Below are 18,605 nucleotides of genomic sequence, written 5' to 3'. Positions count from 1 at the left end.
GGAGCGGGAAGTCATTAGTGCCTTGGGTTCTGTCATGTGAATCACTTATGGATCAATCGCCGCATTAATCTTCTTCTGCTTCTACTAATTATGCTAATGAGCCGCCGCTTGTTTACTTAATTTGCATTATAAGTCGGTAAACGTGCGATTGCTCCGCGGCTGCTGCTTGTTGTTCTGTGTCACTAACCCTCTGGTTTTCCTTCTCTTCCATCTCTCTCCGGATGATCCGTCGCTACCGTAGTCTGATCCTTGGTTATCATTGCAGAATTATGGAAGCGGGATGAGGCCACCGCCCAATTCCTTAGGGCCCGGCATGAACATGTAAGGAGGGGGCCGGGGGTGCAGGGGGGGGGGGGTGACTTCTCTTAAGGAATTTTTTTTCCATTGATGTATTTTTTTGATTCCTGCTTAGGGTCCTGGTGCAGGACGGCCGTGGCCAAATCCAAATAGTGCAAATTCGGGTGAGTATTGCAAAAATGTCAACTGGTGTAATATTTGGGGTTTAGTTCCCCTGTGTCTATCATAGGCAAACGATACGCTGCAAGCCGACCCATGGACTTACATAGCCATAACAAGCGCATAGATACCTAGGCTGGGGCCATCTTTATGTAGGTCCTCAGGACAAGGGTCCGATCCCTGCGGGTCCTTCAGTTCTCTAAATGACTGGAGCTCCATTCACGTCTCTGGAGAATCCATAGATTGTGGTCCCATAGAAGGGAATGGACCGGAGCTTCATTCATGTGTTCTGGTCCCAGGTATCTGATTAGCCCCTGTCCATAGGATAAAGGGAATAACCATCTGATCGGTGAGGGTCTGGATGCTGGGACCCTCCCACCCCCCCCACCCCACCCCACACACACACCATCACCAAGGTGATGGGGGAGGTCCCAGTAGCAGAACCGCTACTGATCCGATTGATCTCCAACTGGTTACAAACCATTTAAGTAAAAGCAGTGAAATGTGTCATCGCTGGACTCACGAGATCTTGTTTTATCAGCAGATTCCATATTCCTCGTCATCGCCGGGCACATACGTGGTAAGTGGCTGAAAGTCTTATGGGGGGGGCATTAATAACAATGGCGATAATGTGGAAGAGTAACCACGCACCTTAGATGATTGTCAGATGAGGTCTGTGCAACCAGCCGCCCATCCAATATGGAGGAAAAAAATCTCCCATCAGAATCCATCCTGATAATCCGGGACATTACTCATAGATCCGGGCACCGGGGACATTCCTCATAGATCCGGGCACCGGGACATTACTCCTAGATCCGGGCCCCGGGACATTACTCCTAGATCCGGGCACCGGGGACATTACTCCTAGATCCGGGCACCGGGGACATTACTCCTAGATCCGGGCACCGGGGACATTACACATAGATCCCGGCACCGGGACATTCCTCATAGATCCGGGCACCGGGGACATTACTCATAGATCCGGGCACCGGGGACATTACTCATAGATCCGGGCACCGGGACATTACTCATAGATCCGGGCACCGGGGACATTCCTCATAGATCCGGGCACCGGGACATTACTCATAGATCCGGGCACCGGGACATTACTCATAGATCCGGGCATCGGGACATTACTCATAGATCCGGGCACCGGGGACATTACTCATAGATCCGGCCCGGGGACATTACTCATAGATCCGGGCACCGGGACATTACTCATAGATCCAGGCACCGGGGACATTACTCATAGATCCGGGCACCGGGACATTACTCATAGATCCGGGCACCGGGGACATTCCTCATAGATCCGGGCACCGGGACATTACTCATAGATCCGGGCACCGGGACATTACTCATAGATCCGGGCATCGGGACATTACTCATAGATCCGGGCACCGGGGACATTACTCATAGATCCGGCCCGGGGACATTACTCATAGATCCGGGCACCGGGACATTACTCATAGATCCAGGCACCGGGGACATTACTCATAGATCCGGGCACCGGGACATTACTCATAGATCCGGGCACCGGGACATTACTCATAGATCCGGGCACCGGGACATTACTCATAGATCCGGGCACCGGGACATTACTCATAGATCCGGGCACCGGAGACATTCCTCATAGATCCAGGCACCTGGACATTCCTCATAGATCCGGGCACCGGGACATTACTCATAGATCCAGGCACCGGGGACATTACTCATAGATCCAGGCACCGGGGACATTACTCATAGATCCAGGCACCGGGACATTACTCCTAGATCCGGGCACCGGGACATTACTCCTAGATCCGGGCACCGGGACATTACTCCTAGATCCGGGCACCGGGACATTACTCCTAGATCCGGGCACCGGGACATTACTCATAGATCCGGGCACCGGGACATTACTCATAGATCCGGGCACCGGGCACATCACTCATAGATCCGGGCACCGGGACATTACTCCTAGATCCGGGCACCGGGACATTACTCATAGATCCGGGCACCGGGACATTACTCATAGATCCGGGCACCGGGACATTACTCATAGATCCGGGCACCGGGCACATCACTCATAGATCCGGGCACCGGGACATTACTCCTAGATCCGGGCACCGGGACATTACTCCTAGATCCGGGCACCGGGACATTACTCCTAGATCCGGGCACCGGGACATTACTCATAGATCCGGGCACCGGGACATTCCTCATAGATCCGGGACATTACTCATAGATCCGGGCACCGGGCACATTACTCATAGATCCGGGACATTACTCATAGATCCGGGCACCGGGACTGTGGGATCTACTAACTTTTACCATGTATGGCCTCTTTCCTTCTACAATCAACTTTTATAATTATGCTAATGAACAAGAAGGGCTCTGGGGGGTGTTACCAGATCCATGCTGCAGCTTTACTCGCTGTCTTCCCTCCCACCGTGTGATGAAGCATCCTGTGCTGAGGGAGCAGGGGAGGGTGAGACAGTGTAACGGCCTGTAAAGCTACAGTACTGAGGGACTTTGGGAATCATTAGCATCATTTTAAAAAGTGGATTTTAGAGAGATAATATAACTCTAAGAAGATCCCGCAGTCCCCGGTGCCTGGAGCTCCGAGTAATGTTTATCATGAGGGGTTTGAGGGTGGATTTCCTTTCAGCTCCTCCTTATGGAAATGTTGGGGTTCGGTGAGGCTTCACCCATCGCTCATGTATTTCTCTACATTCAGAAGATAATTATGATCAGTCAAGCCAAGAGTGCATGTCCAATGTGGGGCATAGGGAATAGCTGCGGGCACATATGGAGATATAAGGGGCACGGCCGCCATGTTATCAGGCGAGAAAATGCTGAAGTTCTCTTCTGCTTTATCCTTTATTGGAATATAATCGTGAAGTACAGACTTTACAATAACGGGATCCAGAAGATCAACGAGTTTCCCAAAGTCACAGAATTTTCCTTGAGCTCCTGCGATATTCACTTATGGCGGTGCTGTAACTGCGCTGTTACTGTTCTTATTCTGATCCCATGCTCTTTGCAGGGCCCACCCGGGGGAGGAGGACCTCCAGGAACACCCATCATGCCCAGTCCTGCAGAATCTACAAATTCAAGCGACAACATTTACACCATGATGAATCCAGGTCCACCAACAGGGAACCGATCAAATGTGAGTAAAGTTGTCTCTTAGCCATAGAGCCCCAATAACTGACTGACCCCCTTCTTGTAGCTTAATAGTTTCACTTGCATCCCGATAAATCACCTTTTATCTCATATTCCCTGCATCAGAGGGGGCGTGTCCTGCTCATCCGGCCCCTCCCATCTACTCCTCCCCATGCCTTATGCCTCCTTACTGGTCACAGTTCATGTCATGTGACCAGAGTGACATCATCTCAAGTCCTTTAGCCTCTTAATAATAGCAAACTCTACCCCATGCATGTATCTGATCACATGAAGTCACAGCAGCCTCCATGGACTTCTACTCCTCCCCATCCTCCATGGAGGCTGCTGTGACCAGACGAGTCAGAAAAGATAATTTGGATATCGGAAAAACGTCTGTAATTAAGGTGCAGGGCCCCACTGGCAGCTAATTGTAGGTCACATGGGGAGGACTTGTAACCCTTTATCAGGGGGCAAAATCTGGTGACAAGTGATGCCTTAAAGGGTTGATGCCAAAAAACACTGCTTCAAAGTATAAGGGATAAGTGTCTGACGGCTGAGGTCCTAATGTCCTTTCTTCACCCACACCCCATTCACTAGGGCTGACATGTCCTCGGAGTCCTATGGACCGGACACGTCTACAATACGGAGCGTCCTGACCTTTCTCTCTTCTCTCTAGTTCCCTATGGGACCTGGATCAGATGGACCGATGGGCGGAATGGGCGGCATGGAACCTCATCATATGAACGGGTCATTAGGTAAGTGACCTGATACAGGTGGTCCCGACTTACAGACGACCCCTAGTTACATTTGGACCTCCCTGCCCCCTGTGACCCCTGGTGACCTCTCTGGATATTACTTTACTCCCAGGCTGCAATAATCAGCTGTAAAGAGTCTTTAAGTTTTTTTGATAATCCTTGGTCCCAGTACAGCAAAAAAAAAAATGTAAAAATTCCAATTGTCACTAGGACAAAAAAATTTTGTCTGGAGCTACAGTTATAAAATATCCCCGAATCGACTTGCATACAAATCCAACTTAAGAACAAACCCTAAGAACCTGTCCTGTACGTAACCCGGGGACTGTCTGTATTGGATTAGGTGCACGTGACCTTTTGCTTTGTACTCACAATGTCTCGATTTCCTTCCCTGTCAGGTTCTGGAGACATGGATGGACTCCCGAAGGTGAGACCCCACAGAACTTGTGTCCTGTTCAGTGATCCTTTATGTTCAGCTAATGGTAAAATACTGTCTCCGGTCACCACTAGGGGGAGCTTCTGAGCTTCATATGGGCCAGTATGCCATAAACTCCTGAGCTCCCCCTAGTGGTGGCTGTGGGTAGTCAGTGTTATTACTCAAAGCTCTAGATTTGGGGACTGTGGTAATTGAGAACTTGTATAGAATTGAAATGAATGAATACAATAAAATCTTCCCTGTGTATAAGCACATGTTCTACTATACAGACCGGGCCGCCCTCCTATGGGATCAGTGAGTCCAGTGTATCCCCCGCCTCTCCTGGTCCTCCCAGTGATTATAGGTGTTTTCCGTATACGTTGTACTGTATATAAGATCCCTATGGGACGCTGAGACGGATCATTAACGCTGAGAATCTTCTCTCTTGTAGAATTCCCCAAATAACATAAGTGGCATTAGTAACCCCCCAGGGACACCGCGGGACGACGGAGAGCTCGGAGGGAACTTTCTTCATTCCTTCCAAAATGATAATGTGAGTTACTTTCTATCCAAAAATATTGAGGGGGGGGGGGCGCAGGGGGCATCCATGGCAGATTACTATAAACTCAAGTGTGAACTTGGGGTTAGACCTTCAGATACCCACAATGCATCTGTGTATGATGGTCCATATTACAGGATCCCTGATGCCACAGGTTTGGGTCACGGGTCTGCAGTTTCTGCTCTAAGTCCATGTGGACCGTCTAGGTTGGGGGGGGGGCGGCCTAGGGTTGGGTTGGGGGGGGGGCGGCCTAGGGTTGGGTTGGGGGGGGGGCGGCCTAGGGTTGGGTTGGGGGGGCGGCGGCCTAGGGTTTTTGGCGTTGGGTTGGGGGGGCGGCGGCCTAGGGTTTTTGGCGTTGGGTTGGGGGGGCGGCGGCCTAGGGTTTTTGGCGTTGGGTTGGGGGGGCGGCGGCCTAGGGTTTTTGGGGTTGGGGGGGCGGCGGCCTAGGGTTTTTGGCGTTGGGGGGGCGGCGGCCTAGGGTTTTTGGGTTGGGGGGGCGGCGGCCTAGGGTTTTTGGGTTGGGGGGGCGGCGGCCTAGGGTTTTTGGGTTGGGTTTTTGGCCTAGGGTTGGGTTTTTGGCCTAGGGTTGGGTTTTTGGCCTAGGGTTGGGGGGGGGGCGGCCTAGGGTTGGGGGGGGGGCGGCCTAGGGTTGGGGGGGGGGCGGCCTAGGGTTGGGGGGGGGGCGGCCTAGGGTTGGGGGGGGGGCGGCCTAGGGTTGGGTTTTTGGCCTAGGGTTGGGGGGGGGGCGGCCTAGGGTTGGGGGGGGGGGCGGCCTAGGGTTGGGGGGGGGGCGGCCTAGGGTTGGGGGGGGGGCGGCCTAGGGTGGGGGGGGGGGGGCGGCCTAGGGTTGGGGGGGGGGGGCGGCCTAGGGTTGGGGGGGGGGGGCGGCCTAGGGTTGGGTTGTGCGGATTGTTATACATCCATTAACCCCTTGCTTTCTTCCTTGCAGTACTCTCCCAGCATGACGATGAGCGTGTGACGACGGGGACGAGGCTCGGCTGCTGCTCGGAAAGGTCCCGGTGATGGAGAAGAGAATTGTTCCGGAATATAATCCGCCTCTCACTTCGGTTTCATGCAATAAAAAGCCCAAACTTTTTATTCCATCAAACAAACAAAAAACCGTAAAATAAGTAAAAACTGTCAAGAAGAATCTTCCCCCGAGGATTTATTACCTGTACAGAAAACTTTTCTTTTGTTTAAATTTTTTTTATTTTTTCACAAAGGAGACTCCGCCCTGAACCCGATTGCTGTGTCTTTCATTGTTTTTCTCATTTTTTGCCCCGAATGTTCTGTCTGTGCCGTGATCTCCCCGGAGAAGTAGCTGAAATAGGAAACTTCATGTGACTTTTAGTTTTTAGCTTTTTTTTATTATTTTTTTGAACGGACTGATGTTCTCCGATGCCGACCTCCCTCCAAAGAGATTTTTCACGCATCTCCGGAAAATGTTTGATTATTTTTGTCCACTGTGCAGGACCTTTGGTTTGGACCTCGCGCCCTTCTCTTTACCTCATACACGACAACACTTGATATTTCCTAAGACTCGATCTATATTTTAGATTTTTTTCCTTTTTACCTCCTACAAGAATTGACTAGAAACTTCTAGACTCCAGAGGAAGCCGCGCCCCTCCCCCCCCTTCTGGGGGCCCCCGATGTCCAGGTAATGAGGGGCAGCAGGAGGAGACGCCCCGCCAGGCCGCCATCTTTGTATGACCACTGCCCGCTCCGCAGTGCGGCTGATACTCGACATTTCTCAGAGACGTCAACACTGACGAACAAGGGGCGGTCCGTGGGAAGCCGCCACCGCCGAGTGTCCGATCAAAGTCTCGTGTGTTCCAGGGGGTTTTTATTTGGAGTTTTATTTTTTCCTTTTCCTCATTTTGTCGGGAGGGACTGAAGGAGGGAACATTTAGCGGCTCCTCTCAGGACGTTGTTACAAGAAATTCCTTGTGTATTCAAAAAGGGATAGTTAAATTATTGTCTCTTGATACGGGACAGCTTGGAATGATAGGGTTAATTTTTCCGCCTCCTCGCTGTAATAAATTTAATAAATTGAAAGAAATGTTTCCGTTCTTTATTCTTATTAGAGGCCGACCCCTAGTTACCGATAGGGCGGTCATTAAGGGGTTAAGACGCTTCACTGATGCGAATGTTATAAAGTTGTATGTGGAACGGTTTTTGTACATAAATAGAATTTGTATATAAAAGACACGTAGCCCGACACGCCGGTGAGCCCCGGAAGAAGCCCTACCAGGCGAAACCTCGGCGTCAGGCAGTTGTACCGAGCGTCGTCTTTTATATTAAGGCCTTTTTACGGCGCCGCGTCAGAAGAAGATTTCGGGACATCGGGTCAGTATAGTGCCGGTGTCAGCCTGTGATATCACAGCCCAGACCCGGCACTAACACCCGGGATCAGAAAAACTCCGATCCCGGGCGTTTAACCCCTTACACGCCGCGGTCAAGCATGACCACGGCGTGCAAGTGTGTCCCCTGTGGATCGGACCCCCCCGGTGTGCTTACCAGGGGATCCGATCCCTCCTGCCGCTGCCCCGGGTCCCGACGAGTGACCCGAGGCTGTCGGCTCCTCTTCTCACCTTCCTGGCAGGACCCGGCTGTAAGTAACTGAGCATGCGCGGCATCGCATCCACAGCGCGGCATCGCATCCACAGCGCGGCATCGCATCCACAGCGCGGCATCGCATCCACAGCGCGGCATCGCATCCACAGCGCGGCATCGCATCCACAGCGCGGCATCGCATCCACAGCGCGGCATCGCATCCACAGCGCGGCATCGCATCCACAGCGCGGCATCGCATCCACAGCGCGGCATCGCATCCACAGCGCGGCATCGCATCCACAGCGCGGCATGCTCAGTTACTTACACTATACACTGCAATGGGACTGTATTGCAGTGTAGAGGCTTGAATAAGTGATCGGATGATCGCTTGTTCAAACCAAAAGGTGGAAAATATGTGAAAGTAAAAAAAAAAGATTAAATCATTTTATAATAATTAATAATAAATAAAAAAAAGTCCCATAATCTCCCCAGTTACACATATAATGCAAATACAATATATAAAACACACAAAAAATGTACATATTTGGTATCACCGCGTCCCTATTAATCCGTACAATAAATCTAAATCAATATTGAACCCGCTCCGTGAACGATGAAAAAAAAAAAACTACGAAAAACTTCCCATAATATACAATTTTTCATCACAAAAAATGTACTAAAAAGTGATCAAAAAAAGTTACGTTCCCTAATATGATACGACAGAAAAGAACAACTCTTTTCGCAAAAAATAAGCCCTCAACCAGATCTGACAACAGAAAAATACAGAAGTTCTGGCAATAAAAAGTTGTCAATAGTAAAAACAATGCGTTTTCTCCAATATTGGTTTTGCTCAGGAAAATTGAGAAAAGATGAGAAAAACGATATAAATGAGGAATCACCGCAATCGTAGTGACCAGAGAATAAAGATAAAATATTATCTACATAATAAGCCTCATATGTTCACATTACCAAAAAAAATAAAAATGTAAATGTATAGGTCGTACAATGTGACAATACAAATCTGCTGTGACTGGCGCCTCCATTCATTCTATGCCCGGCCGTGCGCCCCCCGTACAGAAGTTTACCACCACATATGGGGGATCAGCACTCGGGAGGAATTGGGCATCAAGCGTTGCAGAGCGTTTCATCATTTTATTTATTATTATTGTCAGTTTTGGCCTAAATGAATGTATTTTCCAAAAAAATTCTATAGTTTCTAAATCGCTCGTCCATATTGTTTTATCCCATGTGAAACACTTAAAGGGTTAATGGACTTAATAGAAGTTGTGTTACATACGTTGAGGGGTGAAGTTTCTATAGTGGGGTCATTTATGGGGTGTTACTATTATTTAGGCCTCAGTTACTTGGAAGCTGAGTTTTCCCTCAAAATGTGAGTTTTGGCAATTTTCATGAAAATGAGAAAAATCGCACCTAAAGTTCTGCGCCTCATAACATCCTAGAAAAGTGAGAGAACGCATAAAATATCATCCCAACATAAAGCAGACATTCTGTAAATGTAATTTATCAAGCTTTTTGGGTAGTTTTACTTCCTGTCTGGAAACCAGAACATTTCAAACTTGGAAAATGAAGAATTTTTACAAACTTTTGCCAAATTTTCACTTTTTTTTCAGAACAAATCGCAAAACTTATCCCTTAAATTTTATAACTAACATGAAGTACAATGTGTCACGGGAAAACATTCTTGTCACGGGAAAACATTCTCAAAATCACCGGATATGTTACAGCGTTCCGAAGTTATAACCAATTATCGTGAGACGGCAGATTCGAAAAATCTGGTCATTAAGCTGAAAACTAGTGTGGGTGATAAGGGGTTAATATACAAAATTTCTTCTAATAGTTATAGTGTTTTTATCGAAAAAACAAAAAAGGACAAAATAAACAAAGGAACATCATTTGGCAGAATTTTCCTAGGGCTTCTCAATTTACAGAAATGCTAATAGCTCAAAACTATGGGGCAGATTTACTTACCCGGCCCATTCGCGATCCAGCGGCGCGTTCTCTGCGCTGGATTCGGGTCCGGCCGGGATTTATGATGGTAGTTCCTCCGCCTTCCACCAGGTGGCGCTGCTGCGCTGAAGTCCGCTGGAATGCCTCGAAATTCACCGGCCTATCCAGGATGAAGGTGAGTGAAATTTTCGTGACACAATTTTTTTTTTAAATGCGGCGGTTTTTCCGAATACGTCAGGTTTTTGCTCGGCCACGCCCCCAATTTCCATTGCGCGCATGCCGGCGCTGATGCGCCACAATCCAATCGCGTGCGCCAAAATCCCGGGGCAATTCAGGTACAATCGGCGCAAATCGGAAATATTCGGGTAACATGTCGGGAAACCGCGAATCGGGCCCTTAGTAAATGACCCCCAATGAGTTTATTAGGTTAAAATGAATTTATGTTTAAAGTGCTTGGTGATTAAGGTGCTAATGAGATCCGTATTTTATATACAGATTTGTTGTCCAGAGGTGGTGCTCTTAAAGGGGTTGTCTTACAATTGGCATTGCGTTACCTTTTATAAATGTGCAGAGTAACTAGGAAATGCAGGGCCCCATCGCAGGCTTCTGAGTGGGGCCCCATCGCAGGCTTCTGAGTGGGGCCCCATCGCAGGCTTCTGAGTGGGGCCCCATCGCAGGCTTCTGAGTGGGGCCCCATCGCAGGCTTCTGAGTGGGGCCCCATCGCAGGCTTCTGAGTGGGGCCCCATCGCAGGCTTCTGAGTGGGGCCCCATCGCAGGCTTCTGAGTGGGGCCCCCTACACCCTCAGAAAACATATATTTTTATGCTACACATTATATACATTCATACACTTACACAGATGGGTCTCAGGAGCTGCTGACTACATGGGGGAAGTAGACGGCAGGCATTACAGATGTGAGATCCTTGGGCTTGTCTCTCTGCTGTCCCCTCCATCTCCCCTGACGCGTCATGCTGTGCACCACTGAAGATGTGCAGTTATTTACATGTTGCGGTATAACGTTTATAATGGTGTCAGGTAGGATGACAGGGCCCCCTGACGCTGCGGGCCCCATAGGAGCACCACCATTATCTGCTCCCTGGATTGTCCTCGTGTTCTGTGTAAAGTTGTTTCTACATTCGGGTTTGATGGTGCTGATAACAAGGACAGAAGTGGATGGAAGCCCCCGACCTGAAGACATTGGGGGAGATTCATTATCTCTGGCAGAGAAGACACAAGAATCTCCCCCTCCCCACAAGTTTTCCTCTTTCCCCGACCTGCACATGATTTTGGGATGGCACCAACGCCCGGCCCGCCACATCTACACTAGTCTCTTGTATTTACTAAGAGGCCAGAACTTCCTAGCAGATATTGACACCGGACCCCCGGCGGTCCGTTCTAAAGACCATTACCCGCCAATGTAGTTAAAACCTCAGTGCAGTCATCTAGACCAACTAATTAATCTCCAGCAGCCCAGGGGGTGAGTCCCGGGGGAGGGGCAGCTGCAGCCTGTGTGTGTCTCAGTCTCCTCATCCATCTGTCCCTTACTCCACACCATGACACAGGCTGCAGCTGGCCCTCCCCAGGGACTCTCCAAACACTGCTGGCAGGGAGCCAGGTGATGTGACTTAAACTTATATAAAGTACTGAAATGATGCAGAATGCTGACAAAGACATTTGTATAGTCAGCAGAGTATAAGCTATAGGAGCCTGATTTCACCTGGCTCCCTGCCAGCAGCTTGTGGTGAGTCCCAGGAGGGAGCTGCAGCTTGTGTCTCCTCATGTAGGGAGCCAGGTAATGTGAATTAAACTACTGCAATGATGCAGAATGCTGACAGAGGCATTTTTAAAATTAGTAAAGCAGAAGATATTGTAACCTGTCACCAGCTAAACATGACATGACGCTCCCGGTGACACTTCTCCTGAGAATCTCCCCAGTGGGAGCGTCCTGCACATCAATGTGTTCAATATCATAGCGGGGCCTGTGTGTCCCTTGCATGTGAGGGGCTCCTGCTCTCAGCCTGTAATATGCACTGCCCTGTGTATGAGCCCAGAATTATCTACGCGCCTCATATTACCGGTGGATCTGCAGATCAAAAAGTCAGAAGCAACTCGTGATCTTTATTCTCTAACCATTAAAAGTAAAGATGGGCGTCACGGTGGCTCAGTGGTCAGCACTAGAGCCTTGCAGAGCTAGGGTCAACATCTGCAAAGAGCTTGTATGTTCTCTCCGTGTTTGTGTGGGTTTCCTCCGGTTTCCTCCCACACTCCCAAAACATACTGGTAGGTGATTAGGATGTGAATCCTTGGGGACAGGGACCGATTTGGCAAACTCTGTGCAGCGCTGCGGTATCTGTGTGCGCTATAGAAAGAATTATTTATTATGTAAACATGAGGACGACAATGGGGCGTTGTTGATCCTAGCAGATCGCTCACCTGGACCCTGTGTATAGGAGGTAACGTGTGTGCGGCCTGATCTAGGCCCCCCCCCCGAGGCCCGGCAGCCTAGTATCGGGGGCCTAGATGTAGTGTAGCTCTAGTCACCCTCCTGTACGGCCTCCGCGGTCTGGGGATCCGGATTATGTCCAGCGCCTTCCATATCCCATCGCTAGGACTGTCCTACAAGACTCCACAGACACAACTTTCTATAAATATTCAGGTTTATTCAATGACTTGTATGTACAAATACCGGAGCAGTAACGTTACACCGCACCATTCAGGTACATTGCCCAAAATTTCACAAACGTTTCCGGCTTGAATCCAGCGATGCCGGCAGGAACCTGGGGGGAAGGAGAAAGGAACCACCAGAGATCAGCTGCAAGAATATCTGAGAACTGGACCCCCAACCGTTCTATAAAAATAGGACTACTAAGAGCACAGCAGTGCGAGGACAACCGCAACTGGAGATGCTAGAAATCCATAAATCACAGTCCTGCTGCTACTAACAGTAGTAATCCTGCTACTGTCAGGTTGTACTGAACCCACCGCACTTCCAATATTCCTTTTCTATCCCTGCTACTTACCAAAACCACTTTCCTCTTAATTTTTGGCTTAAATGCCACCGTGTCGTAGAGCGCTTGGTCTCCGTCCATCCACACAAGGTTCTTGATGCCGTCGTTCGAGTGGAAATCCAATGTATTCAGCTGCAGGACCATGAAATGGAAGAGCTGCCCGTCAGTGCCCACGCTCTGCACTACGATGGGCTGCGGCAGGGTCTTCACATCCTCCTGGGGGGGGGACATAATAAATATTCATCATCTACTGTATCAGAGTTGACCAATCCTACAGCCGATGCACGGATGGTGGAGCTTAGTGCATCTGTACAATGTGCCACATACACCTGGCGCAGTACTGACGAGCCTATAGTCTATAGGACGTACCCCAAATAGGATCTTGGCTTTGGCCACGGCGCCCCCAAAGGCGATCATAATCATCTTAGCCCTCAGCTGATCCGGAAGGAATTTGGCTCTGGTGCTGCACGGTTCAGTGACGTATACAGTGTGCGGGTGCGAATACGGGAAACCGACCTTAAAACCTGCAGCAGAAATATGGAAAAAATCATCAACAACAACAACAACAACAACAACAACAGCAACAACAACAACAGCAACAACAACAGCTCCACATCATCTGCTCCGGGCACATAGCGACAGGCGATGGGGCACTGGACGTATTCACACTACATCCCACAGGAAAGGGCATTCCAGGATTGTTGTGCAGGAGCGACAGCTCCATCCATAGTATAGCCACAATCAGACACATATAGGAACAGCTGCCAACTGCTATAAGGTTGTATGGCTGATAACAGTCAGGTTTTCATTTAGTAGAAGGAAGTAAGAGGTGATATTAAATATTTAGCACAGATGTAAACTTAACCATTCGATCTTCTATAAAGTTTCACTATTTTCAAGTGATTTGCCCTAAAGGGGAAATTCCCATTTCGGTAAAATAATTGCGCGGCTGGTCACACAGGCGCACGGCTCGTTATATCACACAGGTGCACAGCGGTGCGCGGCCCGTCATAGATTGACCTCATTAACCACTACCAGAATATTGTCAGACAGTGTAACACCTTCTACAGCAGTGATTGTTCCTTCATGGTCCAGTGCGGCAGCTTCATCCAGAAAATCAACTTTGAAGTGAGATGTAAATTAATTGTGTAAAGTCGAGGAGGAGGAGAATTTATCACTGAAGTCATGGTGGGAAACTCTGCCCGCCTCCTCCTCTGTGATTGGCATCATGTATCGGACTTCAGGACATCTGGTTAGTGATGTCTCTGGATGCAGGACCATCAATTACAGTGAAGGAGGTTTCTGCAGAAGAGAGAGCTGGACTTCAGTGTTAAACTCTCCGCCTCCTTGACTTTAAACAACCAATTTACATCTTACGTTTAAGTAGATTTTCTCAATGATTCCATCACACTGGGTCATGAAAGAAACAGTCTGGAAGGTGTTGTGCTGCTTGGCAACATACTGGCAGTGGTTTATTAGGACCATTTCTGCTGACAGGTTCCCTTTAATCGATAAAATTCCGTCAGAAGTGATCTTTATAAATATATATTTTCAATTTAAACGTGAATATCTCCGGTTCCATGAGACCTAGAAACACAATTCTAGATTCATTTGAAAGCGAGAACCTCCTCTATGAGATGAAAGTGAGATTCCAGGTGCCACAGATTCGGAGATTCGAGGCGTCCTCTAGAGGATGCATCACATACGCCCGAGGCAGGGAAAGTGTTAAGGACGCACCTAAATCATTTCTTTCCTCGTACACGTTGACTTCTTGTAGATCGATGGCAGGAGACAGCGGATACAGGGAGTCCAGGACGTGCTGCTCGGTGGCTTGGATCTCACTGGGGGAAGCGGGAGGGTCCAGGGGGGTCTTAGCGCTCAGCAGTAGAGAATTTGTCCCTCGCACATGGTAAATAGTGGAGTCTGCAAAGAAGAGAAATGGAGAAGTGTCACTTAGACAGAGATATTACACAGACCTATAGAGCAGCTTCACAGATGATACACGGTCTGTATGCTCATAATCCGATCAGAGTATATATATATATATACAGCTCCTCCATCCAGGATCAGAATGTGACAGCCACATTATATACTCCTCGCTCTGGACCGGTCCTGTATTATGCAGATAACCCCGTTATATCCTCGTTTCTCCTGCTGGAAAACCTCTTTACTACCAAATGACCTACAGATTACGGCTCATCACGAAGGTTCACTAGAGGGAACACCAAGCCATCAGCCTATTGGGAGAACATGACTAATAAGTAGGGGCTCAGGCAGGGTCACGAGTCCTGTGTAGTCAGAATGGGGCACAGAGGCAACGCGCAGGCGTCTCAGCACCTCAATTCATAACATAAGGGACCAGGACCTTGTTTCTTGTATTTACTGCTGATTCCTATGGAAACACTGGAGCCGAAATACTCAGCTTCCAAAGCTCATCTCACAGTAAGGTTGATTTAGTTGGGCAGATTGGACCCTGGTGGACACACGGGGGCAGTAACTTTACTGGATTTTGGGCTGATCTTACCCTTATGCCAATGAGCTGCCAGTTTCCAATTCTCCACAAAGGTTCTCTGTGAGAGCGACGGATACGAACTGTTCTGTGTTTGGCACAAATGAAGGAGGCCATGGAGAAGCTTCGGGCTGTAACAAACAAGAGACATAAAGTTACGACACCCAAAAAAATTAATAGAAAAACAATTTCCAATGACAAATGGAGCCTTTAGATATTTCTATACAGATACTACAAACAATCGTAAAAAATCTCCCCCCCCTTGTTGCAAAACTAAAGGCCCACCTGAGGTACATGCATGGGGGTCCGCTGACTGACCAGTTCTTTGTCCTAATGGGAGAAATTATGCGCACCCAGGCAGCAGCCACGTGCTGGAAGCGTGAGCCACGGAGAGAGAGGAGAAGTGAGCGGTGGAATGAGGCAGGGCGTCACGGTAAAAGTTAGAGCATGCTCTCTCATTCTCCTGTGCACACTACGGTACAGCGACACTCGTGTAGTCACCGCTCCGCGGCCAGGACCGCCACAGGCGATATCCCGACACAAACTGTGCAGACTAAGTCTGTCTGTATTTTCTTCCCATTCACAACACATGCATGCCCAGCCCAGCCCGGTGTGCACATGTATAGGGGCAAGGAGAGTAAAGTTGAAGCGCATGGTCTGCAATTTTGGGAACATTGCAGTTAATTTCTATTTTTAAGGGTTTTTTTTAGACACAGAGTTCAACTTCCATCAAAGTGGATTTTCTCTATCCACAAGACAGGGGATGGCATCCTGATTGGTGGAGTCCAACCCCTGCTCCCAATAGAACAGGCGTTCCACATATGGAAAAGAGAACCTGTCATCAGGAAGGACAATTTTTTACCTAATAACAGGTTTCAATAGCCTCGGCCATGTTCATTTAAAAAATAATTTTACTGACTTTTAATAGCTTTTTTTAAAGTAGCTGGAGTGAGGAGAAGATGAATTTTGTAACTTGAACTCCCCCCCCCCCTTCCTGGGAATCTTTACACGCTGCTGGCAGGGAACCAGGGGATGTTAAAGAAACACAGTGACCTTCCTGATAATAGGTTCCCTTTAAGCAAACCACATGGACTACCACCTCCATCATGTATTTCCTTCCTTTATCCTCCCATTCTTATACCCTGTCCTAGCAGGAATATTCGGGGCCCCCTCACCAGTACTCTTCTCGCTCTCTGATTTCCTCGGTGGTGCTCCACAGGCAGGCGTTGGAGATAGCATTGTGCACCCGCTCCTCGTGATTGGGGAATGTATAAGCCGGGTCTTCATACAGGTCCGTGATCCTCTGGGGTAATCCCTCAATTAACTTGGACTTGGTCAGCCACAGCGCCTGCTTCACCCCTGGATAGAGACGACACAAGATGTCACCACACAGAGAATCCTCAGCACTAGAAAGAGGTTACTGTACGCTGTTACCCATCTGAGAGGGCGGGAACCAGATGATTGCTGGGGGTCCAAACGCTGGGACCCTCGAGATCAGAAGAGCAGGAGCCCCTTTGCCGTAAATGAATGAATAATTCAAACACTGGGTGTGCACACGGCCTAACAGAGAACTGGATCTGGTGATCCCTGACTATGAGGATGAGAGGAGGAGATGGGCACAGACTGGAGGAGACAAGTACAACCTCAGGTTGCGTTCACACAATGCGCTCAGAGTCGCAATCCAAAGGCTTCTCCAGTGATCACCTGTAACATCGCATTCAGCAAACATGATGGAAACGCAATGTGATTCCGGTTGGAGCCTTTGGATGCATAGTGTGAACGCGGCCTCAGGGTCCTGATCTTCTAGCACATGTGCGGGTCATCGCTGCAGGACGGGTCACCAGTAAGTGGCTGGTGGTCCGATACGGCTGGAAGCAGATGATGCCGTGCACTATATAGTGGCTGTACCAAGGAACTACAGCTCTGTATCCTTTATATAGGGTCCAATGTGCCCCCCCCGGACCGGATCCCAGAACACACCAGGTGTACGAACAACTAAAACGCAAGGTGTGAACGCGGCCGGAGGTTGTGCTACATGACGGCTTGTGGTGGTGACATTACGGTGATCGCTGTGAGGTGCACCGGAATGTCACATGACCATAAGCCGCCATTATTTATCAGTCACATGACCCAGGCTGTGACATTGAGGGGTCACCGGGGTCACGTACCTCCTAGGAGCCGGCACTTGGGGTTGAAGACATAAGAGGACTGCTCCTTGTACAGCGCCATCTCCTGGGCGGGCGGGCAGCGGCGATACTTGGGGTTCCAGTCCGGGATGTAGTCGGGGAGCTTGGGCCTGGCCAGCCAGGGCACGTAGTACCCGCGGTCCGCATATGTGATCCGCTCCAGGCCCGGGATCTCCAGCGGGTCCTTCTTCTGCCGGGGCTGCTCCTGATGCTTCTTGCTGCGGCCGGCGCTGACGCTCAGACACCGGAGGCCGCTTCTCCCGGCACGGGGCAAGGCGGCCGCTGACACCGGGTGCGTGAGGATGGAGGCCGCCATCTTGGCGCGCTGAGGATGCCGGGTAGTGACCTGTCAGGGTCTGGCGAAGGGGCTGCATCCGGTGTGAGGAAAGCGCGGGGCTCCCCGGACACAACTGAACCTGTGGTAAAACACTGAGACCGGGTAATGCGGTCCATATACCTGACCAGACCGCTGCCCCATAACAACCAATTATAACGCAGCTTTCATTTTATCAGAACAAGATTAGAAATGCAAGCGATGTTCTGATTGGGTGCACTGTATGAACCCCGTCCCCAAGGAACCAACCAGAGCACTGCTTTCATTTTACCGGAACAGTGTATGAACTGAAAGACAAATTCTTATTGGTTGTTGCCGGGATAAAGGAGGGGTTTGACTGTGAGGAACTGGTTCCTGTCTATGATTTGCCAATCAGGGAACAGCTTTTATTTTAGCATTGCGGATTATGGAATGTAAGCTCCACTCTCATTGGTTGCTTCAGGGCGCTTTTAAAAACCACTAAAATATGGAAACCCCCAGGGGAATAATATCATAGAACACACAATTACCATCCTGCTACTCATGAAACGTGCTTCATCCAATGAGTCTCATCCTCGGACCATATTATGGGAAGTACCAGCACCGGCCCCTAGGGGTTCACCGTATTATGGGGAAGTACCAGCACCGGCCCCTGGGGGTTCACCGTATTATGGGAAGTACCAGCACCGGCCCCCTAGGGGTTCACCGTATTATGGGAAGTACCAGCACCGGCCCCTGGGGG

At 49.5% G+C, this 18,605-nt stretch overlaps 3 protein-coding genes across 6 annotated transcripts in view; 2 read left to right on the top strand and 1 right to left on the bottom strand.

The window, feature by feature from the left end:
* Positions 1 to 7,385, top strand: part of SSBP3 (single stranded DNA binding protein 3) — a 38,215-nt gene extending 30,830 nt beyond the window's left edge. Inside the window, exons 10-17 of the mRNA XM_072128938.1 lie at positions 266 to 322; positions 413 to 460; positions 998 to 1,036; positions 3,482 to 3,607; positions 4,277 to 4,355; positions 4,751 to 4,779; positions 5,219 to 5,320; positions 6,276 to 7,385. Coding sequence (XP_071985039.1) covers positions 266 to 322; positions 413 to 460; positions 998 to 1,036; positions 3,482 to 3,607; positions 4,277 to 4,355; positions 4,751 to 4,779; positions 5,219 to 5,320; positions 6,276 to 6,305 — 510 coding nt within the window. The 3' untranslated portion in view covers positions 6,306 to 7,385. The remainder of the gene's footprint in view (positions 1 to 265; positions 323 to 412; positions 461 to 997; positions 1,037 to 3,481; positions 3,608 to 4,276; positions 4,356 to 4,750; positions 4,780 to 5,218; positions 5,321 to 6,275) is intronic.
* Positions 7,386 to 12,486: 5,101 nt separating this feature from the next.
* On the bottom strand, positions 12,487 to 18,018 carry MRPL37 (mitochondrial ribosomal protein L37). The gene is made up of 7 exons (XM_072128381.1): positions 17,533 to 18,018; positions 16,540 to 16,723; positions 15,380 to 15,495; positions 14,593 to 14,778; positions 13,225 to 13,379; positions 12,868 to 13,071; positions 12,487 to 12,624 (listed from the first exon to the last, which is right to left on the bottom strand). The coding sequence occupies exons 1-7, from the start codon at positions 17,864 to 17,866 to the stop codon at positions 12,547 to 12,549; spliced, it is 1,257 nt and encodes a 418-aa protein (XP_071984482.1). The 5' UTR covers positions 17,867 to 18,018; the 3' UTR covers positions 12,487 to 12,546.
* Positions 17,794 to 18,605, top strand: part of CYB5RL (cytochrome b5 reductase like) — a 38,436-nt gene continuing 37,624 nt past the window's right edge. For 2 of the 4 annotated variants that reach the window (XM_072128383.1, XM_072128382.1), the window contains exon 1: positions 17,794 to 17,971. In XM_072128383.1, coding sequence (XP_071984484.1) covers positions 17,882 to 17,971 — 90 coding nt within the window. In that variant the 5' untranslated portion in view covers positions 17,794 to 17,881. Of the gene's footprint in view, positions 17,990 to 18,139; positions 18,298 to 18,605 lie in introns of those variants that run through there. The other 2 variants (XM_072128384.1, XM_072128385.1) reach the window with 2 other exon arrangements.

Source organism: Engystomops pustulosus, chromosome 10 (assembly GCF_040894005.1).
Source record: "Engystomops pustulosus chromosome 10, aEngPut4.maternal, whole genome shotgun sequence".
Classification (NCBI taxonomy): Eukaryota; Metazoa; Chordata; class Amphibia; order Anura; family Leptodactylidae; genus Engystomops; species Engystomops pustulosus.
Note: the sequence above shows the minus strand (reverse complement) of the source record. Positions and strands in the feature narration are given on the sequence as shown.